Below are 9,742 nucleotides of genomic sequence, written 5' to 3'. Positions count from 1 at the left end.
CTCGCACCCCCTCCCCACAGAACAGCACAGTGACAGCCGGAGGAGAAGATTATTATTAACCCGCAGTAAAGCGAGATCAATCTCCATCTCTCTCTCTCTCTCTCTCTCACACACACACAACAGGGATGGGGAGGCAGGCAGTTTGGGGAGGGTAGACCCGCCTTGATCCTGCCCCCCACCCCTCCCTCCTCTCCTGAACTGGGGAGGGAAATGGGTTTGTATAAATAGAGGGGCTGTGAGCAGGAGGGACAGCAGACGCCGCTCTCCGAAAGGGCGAACACTTTCAGACGAACTTCACTGAAGATTGTCACATATTCCCGAAATCAGCTGCACTGGAATATCCTCTAAATCCAACTGACTGAGCCCCCGCCCTGTCCAGTTTGTAGTTTAACGTTTTTAATTTTGAAGTCTGTAATTTTTATCCCCCCCCCCCCCCCCTCCTCTTTCTGTCCGGCTGAGGATGTCTCCCGCGGGCTGTTTTTTAATCTGGGCTGCCTTGCTCATTCTGAGCTCCCCGAGGACTCACAGCGCCAGGTCCAAAGTCAACTCCATCAAGCCGCCGGCGGGCGGGCAACTCGCCGACGCCATCCCCGCCAACCGGTCCGCCGGCAGCCAGCAGGGGAAGGTCAGCAGGAAGTACCCCATGGCCAAGCAGGTGAGTGAGAGAGACCCACTGGGGTTGTGGAGGGGGTCCCGTCAGGCTGTCCCCCCCCCCCCCCCCAACACACACACACTCTTCCTTTGGGGGTTTTGCTCTCGCCCCGCAGACAGGCCACCGGGGACCGGAGGGGGGGGGGAGGGGAGCTGAGATTGTGTCAGTGAAATGTTCCAGGGCTGGGAGTGGGGTCTGGTCTCCCCACCCTGTGGGTGGCAGCTACCCTGGGTGGGACCATCACCTCTAACAGGCAGGAGGAGACCGCATGTGACCCAGTCAAGGAAAAGTGTGAGGGGGATAGGATCCATAGAATCCCCACACTGCAGAAGGAGGCCATTCAGCCCATCGAGTCCGCACTGACCCCACTCTATCTAGCTCACCCCCACCTCCCACCCTATCCCCGAAACCTGGAGGGTGGCGCAGTGGTTGACCCGGGTTCAATTCCAGCATCGGGTGACTGTGGAGTTTGCACATTCTCCCCGTGTGTGCGTGGGTTTCCTCCGGGTGCTCAGGTTTCCTCCCACAGTCCAAAGATGTGCAGGTTAGGTGGATTGACTTTGATATGTTGCCCTTTAGTGTCCAAGGATGTGAAGGTTAGGTGGGGATGTGAGGCTATGGAGATAGGGCGGGGGAGGTAGGATGCTCTTTCAGAGGGTCGGTACAGACTCAATAGGCCGCGTGGCCTCTTTCTGCAGTGTAACAATTCGATGGCTCTATGGGAACCCAGGCAGACGCGGGGAAGGTGCAAACTCCCATCACATTTCTGATCTAGTGGCTGTCAGCTGGAGATTGCCAAAGGGCTGTGTCCCAGCAGAGTGAATGTGATGTTAAATTGAGGGAAACGCGTTCGGGGTTGTTTTGAACAGCAGCCGCCCGGTCAACGTCCTCTGCAATGAGGCCCTTCAGTGGCATTAACATGAAGTCAAAATGTTTGCGCACTTTGGAAGGTTGGGAATGGGGAGGGTGGGTTGAGCGACAGGGTTGGAATGAGGAAGGGATGGGACAGGAGTAGAGAGAGTGGAAAGTGGAAGATTGGGTTTGGCTTCCCGCGGTTCAGGAATGACAGGTTAATCCCATATGTCAACAACAGAAGGTTAGGCTTGATAGGCGCAGAGAGGAAAAGGGGGAATGAAGAGATAGGGAAGCAGGGCAGGCTTGTGTGTGTGTGTTTGTGGAGGTTAAACCCCAGGGACGGAGTGCTTGCGCTTAGCACTCAAACTCAGCCTCTGCAATGTTGCACAACGTTCCAAAGTTTTAATTTTGCCTTTTTGCAAGTTTCATTCATTCGGTAAATGTGAACGGAAAAGCTTTGAGATGAAGGGAGTTTTAGTAGCTGAAAAATTGTGTGAGGCTGGGGAGTTTACTGTGCAAGGCGGAGATATCATTTTCTGCAGCCCGGATGATTCTGCTGTTACTGACCTGTTAGGGTGATGTTACCCGGGTGAACCCAGCCTCTGCGCTTCTCAGTATTTATTCTTTTCGGTAAACTTTGGTGCTTTTTTCGATGTTAGCTGTGATTGCGGTGGGGGTGCGGCTTTGCTACTGAATCAGGAGGCTGGATGGAGGTTTAAGTCCTCCTTGCCCGATTTGATCATTACAACCTGGGCCGGCGTTTCAGTGATTTCGTAGATTCCCTGCAGTTCAGAAGGAGGCCATTCAGCCCATTGAGTTCTGCACCGACTCTCTGAAAGAGCACCCCACCTAGTCCCACTTGTCCACACTATCCCCACTTAACCTTCTGGACACTAAGGCGCAATTTAGCATGGCCAGTCCACCTCACCCGCACATCTTTGGACAGTGGGAGGAAACCGGAGCACCCAGAGGAAACCCACGCAGACACGGGGAGAACATGCAGACTCCGCACAGATAGTGACTCGAGGCTGGAATCGAACCTGGGGCTCTGAGGCAGCAGTGCTAACCACTGGTCCACCGTGCCGCCCAATGGCTGACGGAAGACTTGTGGATGAGAAGTTAAGTTTCAGGTGGACGTGAAGATTCAACGGCACCACTGAAAAAACGGCAGAGGAGCCCCCCTGCCCACCCCCCCACCCCTCAACCTCCCCCCGCCCCCCCTACCTCCCCCCGCCCCCCTCACCCCCCTGCCCCCCCACCCCCCAGCTCTGCCTTAAAAATATTCAGAGACTGCTTCCACTGCCTTTTGAGGAAAAGAGTTCCAGAGACTCTCACGCTCTGGGAGAACTAAATTTTCCTCATCTGTGTCCTAAATGAGTGGCCCCTTATTTTGGAACAGTGACCCCCTAATTCTATTATGTAATATTCCTCCCTCGCCCACCATCACTACAGCACATTGTCCGATTGTTAGCACGTCGCTGTTCGCAAGAGCTTGCCGCGTACAAATTGATTGCCAAGTTTCCAACATTACAACAGTGACCACATTTCAAAGTACGTAATTGGCTGTAATGTGCTTTGGAGGTGTCTAGAGGTTGTGAAAGTGGCTTGCGCAATACAAATCATTCTTTTTACTAACTTACCATATCTTTTCCTTCCTTCTTACTTGCATTACTTTGGTTGTGCAGTGTTTTTATGTGCAAGGGAAGGATGTCATTGCATTTCAATGATAAAAGTTTAACATTTTATCACTGCTAACTTTAGTGTTAACTTTGTTCGAGATTGTGCTGTCATGGAGTGCTGTTATTAATAAGGGCCCCAGGGTTCGTTTCCTCTTTCTTTGTTACTTTGACTGAAATTTAGAAATATTAGCCGCCTATTACTAAAAGTAAAATTGAACAAATTATTATGTAAAATTTTCTGATTTTGCCTTTGGTGTTAACAAGTAAACATCAAGTTCATCGCACTTTAATTGTGTTTTTTTAACTCGGATCAATCTAGAGCTTGATAGACTAAATCATAGGTTTCAAAACTGGGATCCTTGGCGAGATTCCTGTGGTCTTTGAGGTCTTCAGATTTCATCACCCGAGTTCAGTGGGTTTTTTTTTTCTGTGTTTGCTCACTTTCTAACGCATTCGTAAAAGTCATTGCTTCTGTGTTGTTTTGGGTAGAAAATGCTGTGCTTCAGATGTTAGCGTTGACGTGGGTCAGGAGTGAAGCAATATTTGTGGCGGGGGAACCATGGGGAATGTGCCCATTTCCTTTCTGGGAAAGTTTTGAAATGTACTGCCCTAGACACATGGTAAGCAGCAGGTTACCACCCAGGCAGCGATGATGAGATTTACCCCTAGGTGTCAGCTACAGGATTAGTGTCAGTCATGACTCAGTTGGTAGCACACTTGACTCGGATGCTGGTATGCCTGAATCTTTGAGAATACATGGCTTGCTGTGGAAGATAACTTTTAACTTGGAAGACAACTATCAATAGTTTGCATCTTTATCACATCATTAATGTGTAAAATATTGCAACAACAGTTTACGTGGGCATAATCAAACAACAAAATAAGCCACTGAACCAAAGAAGATATTTGGATCATTCATGGAGGACTTAAAAGAATCAGAAGGAATAGAAGTAGCAGGGGGCCATACAGACACTCGAGTTTGCCCTGCCATTGCAAAAACTCAAGACTGGATGGAAGTGATCATTGATATGGATTCAGTCAATCCCTCTCTCATGTCTTATAATGCAAAATACTACAAATAGGAATGAACATTCAATAAAGTGCAAACTCAGTGGTCAAGGGTGATCTGACTGTGACATTAATTGCTCTTTCTTGACTCCCCCACTTCCCATGTTACCCCCTGTTGCCATAGCCCTTTACTCCTTTGTTGATCAAAGTGCCAAAAGCTAGCCAAAAGCGATAGGCTTTAAGGAACATTTTGAAGGTGGGGAAAGGGATGGAAAGGCAGAGAGGTTTAGGGTGAGAACTCCAGGGATTGGATGGCTGTAAACATGCCTGGCACAAGTGGGGCAAAGGGAATGGGGAATGCACAGTGTTGTGGGATTGCAGAGTTATTTTTAGGAGGATTGCAAAGCTGGAGAAGCTTCCTGAGATCGGAGGGGGTGAGGCCATGGAGAGCTTGGAACATGAGGCCGAAATGATTATATTTGGCGTGTTGGTGGATCAGAAACCAATGTAACTCAGCAAGCACGGATGATGGTTGAACAGGACACAGTGTGGGTTAGGATACAGGCTGCAAAGCTTTGGCTAGCTGTAATTTATGGGAGGTGAAGGACAGGATACTGGTTTGGAGAGCTTTGGAATAGTCGAGTCTTATAATAACAAAAGCATTGATGAGGATTTCCAGCAGCAAATAGGCTGTAGTGAAGGTGGATGTAAGTGATCTTCGACATGGATACAGACCAGTTAATCCCTCTCTTGTATTGTAATGCAAAATACTACAAATAGAAATGGATATTCAATAAAGTGCAAAGTCAATAGTCAGAGAGGTTGTCCAAATAATGCACGGTATAGTAACGATTATAGTGTTGTGGTGGAAATCTTCCTACTAACTGCAGGAGACCTAGGGATAGCTTACAATAGTTTATTCATGATTCAAGCAAGGAGGGAACTACCCCAGATAAACCTCTGGAGGAGCCCCCTCCTCATATACAGCTCGTGGCGCGAAAACAATAATCACTAGAGAGCATTCTAATTCAACTCTCTCTCCCAAATCACAGATGCAGACTGCTTATACAGTTAGCCGATAGATTGTCATGACTCCCCTGGGCTAGTGTGTGGTCAATTTCAGCTCCACTTGACCCGGAGTCGCAACACAATGAAATTAAATGTTATTTTAAAGTTTAACATAAATAACCTTTTATTACTTAATAGTAATATAATTACACTGACAAAAATGTAACTGAATACCTAATAACACTTAACAAAACCACCACCCTCACTTTCCAACTTGGGCTACTATATATTGTATACACACACACACACACAAAGACAACATAGAGGGAAAGGGTGGTGGAGAGGGCAGAACAACTATGATGGAGTAAAAAGAATAAAAGATCTCTGCTGCTCTTTGATGGTTGTCAGTTAAAGTCTTTCAGGAGTTCAAGCTTTCACTTTGATGCTTCTTCCTTATAGTTTGAGATGGTTTTATCTGCCAAGGCTGTCTACTTTCCTTATGGATTCAAGATCATTTCAACAATATAGTAAAGATGTGCCAGGTTCCCACTGGTTTGAACAATAAAGCAGTCCTTTATTTGAGCAGAAAGAGAGAGAACTCCTTCTTCGTTCAAGGTCTAATCGCTTCAGATCAGCCATCTCAGAAGCTCAGAAGCATCCCACAGGAAACAATCACTGACTGTTGTCAGCCAGAACACTGTCCCTGGCCAACCCACAGGTTGCCAGCCAGCCAACAGAACCAACTTCCTCCAAAACTGGTTCTTAAGGTTCTCTCGTTCTCTTGGCGCCGACAAGTCTGTATTCTCCTCTCCAAAAACAAATCTTGGAACACACTGTCCTGACTACCAGGCTGCTTCAGCTTGAGTCCACTGCTTAAAGGTGCATTCCAATTATGAGTCCACAGACCAAAAATAATAAAACAAAACAAAAGAAATTGGAACAAGGGGAAGCCAAACGGGAGGACTCTGACAACACAGAACATTGTTTCAAAATTCCAATCTTGCTTAAGTAAGTTTATTATTAATCCTTCACCCAAAAGCTTGTCAGTAATCGCCTAGCCAGGAAACGTATGTTTTCTAACAAGTAAATAACCTTGCTTACAGGTTCTGTTGATATTAGGACCTTGAGGTAGGACAATTGACTCACATGCACTCTTTATTCTAATGCAGGGGTATTATAACTATTTCCCCTTTTACTAAATGTATTTATTCACCCTTAAAATAGCAGGAGATAAGGTTAAAGTTGCCACATAATTAATAAGCAAATTACTTTATGCTAAAAGGATGGTCGATCTGCATTTATAATATCCAATATTATAATGGAAAGTCACTACCGTATTCCATTAAAAAAGAGAAAGAACCTACATTTATTGGGCGGCACGGTAGCACAGTGGTTAGCACTGTTACTTCACAGCGCCAGGGTCCCAGCTTCGGTTCCTGCTTGGGTCACTGTCTGCGCAGAGTCTGCACGTTCTCCCCGTGTCTGCGTGGGTTTCCTCCGGGTGCTCCGGTTCCCTCCCACAAGTCCCGAAAGACGTGCTGTTGGGTGAATTGGACATTCTGAATTCTCCCTCTGTGTACCCGAACAAGCGTCTGAGTGTGGCGACTAGGGGCTTTTCACAGTGACTTCATTGCAGTGTTAATACAAGCCTACTTGTGACAATAATAAAGATTATCATTATTATATAGCACCTTTCACAATCTATGGCTGTCCCAAAGTGCTTACCACTAATGAAATACATTTTGAAGTGCTGTCATTGTTGGCATGTAGAAATATAATAGCCCATTTTCACACAATAATGTCTCATAAACAGCAATGAAATGGATGCCCAGATAATCTTTGTTGCTTGCCAGTTGAGGGATAAACATTGGCCAGGACATGAGGGAGGACACCAATGTTCTTTCTCAAATTGTGACAGGGGATCTTCTAAAAGGGCAGAGCGGACCATGTTTTAAAACCTCAACTGAAAGACATACCTTTGACAATGCAGCACTCCCTCAGTACGCCAATGAATGTTCTGCATCATGGGCCCAAGACTCTGGAGTGGAACCTGAACCAACAGCCTTCTGATTTAGAGGCAAGAGTCCTGAGCCTGCACTGGACTGACAACTGCTGTCAAAACCTCAGCCCTGGGAGTGAATAGATTTCTTATAAACCTCCAACACGTTCCATCTATTTATGATTGTAAGGCAATAGTTTTATTCTAATACGGCTCCTCAGGAAGATGTGCTGGAAATTACAGCACAGGAGTTTCACACAAAGGGTGTAGTACTGTACTGATAATACTGGACGAGTAATCCTGGACTATTATTCCAGAGGCCCAGGCTATTGCTCTGGCGACGACTATTTCGGATGCCACCATGGCAGCTGGTATTCCATTAATGAATAAAATATGAAATTAAAAGCTAATATTAGCAATGGTGACCGCAAAACTACCGACAGATGCTGGCCTTGCCAGTGATGTCCATATCCCATTAAAGCCCTGAACCAGTCTGTGTTATTTTCTAGCCTCCACACAGGCAATTTTCTGAATCCATTCTTTCTGCTCTGTTCTCACATTACTTTTATTTCATTTTTTTATTGGTCACCTACCTACCAAACATATTTTTAAATGGGGGAGAGAAAAACAGAAAATACGGGAATACTCAGCAGATCAGAAAGCATCTGTGGAGAGAGAAACAGGGTTACAGCTCCTGATCAATGATCTGTTGTCAGAACAGGTTCTGATGAAAGATCACTGACCTGAAAGGTTAACCCTGTTTCTCCATCCTCAGCCGCCGCCTGACCTGCTGAGTATTTGTCGCACTTTCTGTTTTTATTTAAGTATTTCGCTCTTATATTCTTAAATTATCTCTGCTTCAACCGTTAATTCCTTAACTGGATTCCAGAGTCCTGCAGTGCCCTCCATGTAAAGCAAAGTCTCTCAAGCTCTGCGTCCTTAATTGCCCATAACTTCAGAACTATAATCTTTTGTTCTAGACCCGTCAAGCACTGGAAACAGTCTGCCCCATCCTTTTGTAACATTTAACATATTTATCCAAGAGTGCTCAATCTTGGCTCGAGTGAAAACGGCCCCTGTGTTTCAAGCCTTTCATTTGATTTGTATTCCCCCACACTGAACAGCACCCGAGTGCTGTGCAGGATTTGTCCAATATGTACCAGCGATTGGTACCAAGTGGTTAAAAGTAATTGCCACCATATCAATCTTGACGCTACACTGCATGCACAAGTCAGCTGTTCTATACACACAATTCGACCTAACTCACTATTTCTTTTCAAGCACGCAACTCTCACTTGGCTGTGCATGATTTATGTTGCTCAGTTCAAACGATTGGCTAAGTCAAATGTTCTAGCACCGAACTTTTACTTTGAATGAGCAGGAGCTTCCTGTGCTTCATTTGAAGCTGATAACTCGTGAATGACTTTACAAGTTAAAAAAAATGTTGGAAACCTTTTTTTTTCTCTTGCGCAGTCCCAGGACATGGTGGTTTGATGTGATGATGTTGCGGTTCATTGGGAGTTGAGTGGTACCCTGGGACCTTTCCATTTTCCCGTAGTTCTGTGAAAGGGGCTGTGGCGGTGAGGAAAGAGCACTGATGGAAGAAGCCAGGATAAAAGTGAAAAGATAGACTGCATGGGACAGACTTGGAGAGGGATAGATTGAAGAAGGGATCGACTTGGGAGGGAGTAATTTGGTTAATAGGAGTGAAGTGAATGAGCGGCCAGTGAGTGTCTGGGACAGATGTAGTTCCAAATGGTTTGAAAGTGGAATTGATGGTAAACCCCCAAACCGAACGGTGAGTCCTGTCCAACTCATAGACGGAGGGGTCCTCCTCCTCCCCCATCAACTTGGAGAACAACTCCGCAAAATACTCCGTCGGCCTCCGGCCCTCCAGCCCCTCAGCCAGTCCCACGATCCTTGAATTCTGCCTGTTCTCCACGTCCTCCACATTGGCCCTCTGCCCTCCGTTAAACTCCACCACCCTCCACAGCTCCTCACCATCAAAGTGAACTGGTCACTGTGCTGTGATAGTGACTCCTCCACTCCCTTCAACACCTCCACTTGCTCCCGCACCTCCATCGCCGTCTTTGCCAGAGTCTTGTTCATCGGGGCAAGAATCTCAGCCACCCACTCCTTGAGCGAGGCCTTCATCTCCTTCTGAGGATGCTTGTCAAAGTGCTGAGAAAACAAGTGCTCAAACTCCCTCGCCATCAACTCTGCCAGCTTATCCACGGTAATGGGCCTGGCCCCACTCGACAAGCCTGCACCCTCCATTTTTCCTCCCACTGGACTCCCCTCTGAACTTGCCGGTGAACTTTCGCTCACCTGAAGTCCCGGGATTGATGGCAAACTAATGTTAAATTAATAACCAGTGTTATAAACGGCAACGCGACTGAGAGAATGTGACTTAAAATTCTTGTTTCAATTTCAGTATGAAATGAGTGAGATAAGAGACAGACAGAGCAACAAAGAAGACTAAAAAAGCTCATAAAAACTGGAAGTGATATGATATAAGGAGGGAAGCCTAAACATCTGAAA

General features: G+C 46.4%; 1 protein-coding gene across 1 annotated transcript in view; it reads left to right on the top strand.

The window, feature by feature from the left end:
- The first annotated feature begins 257 nt into the window (after positions 1-257).
- The window catches only part of dkk2 (dickkopf WNT signaling pathway inhibitor 2), a 48,523-nt gene continuing 39,038 nt past the window's right edge, over positions 258-9,742 (top strand). Inside the window, exon 1 of the mRNA XM_072495376.1 lies at positions 258-655. Within this exon, the coding sequence (XP_072351477.1) occupies positions 461-655 (195 nt within the window). The 5' untranslated portion in view covers positions 258-460. The remainder of the gene's footprint in view (positions 656-9,742) is intronic.

This window comes from Scyliorhinus torazame, chromosome 3 (genome assembly GCF_047496885.1).
Source record: "Scyliorhinus torazame isolate Kashiwa2021f chromosome 3, sScyTor2.1, whole genome shotgun sequence".
NCBI lineage: Eukaryota > Metazoa > Chordata > Chondrichthyes > Carcharhiniformes > Scyliorhinidae > Scyliorhinus > Scyliorhinus torazame.
Note: the sequence above shows the minus strand (reverse complement) of the source record. Positions and strands in the feature narration are given on the sequence as shown.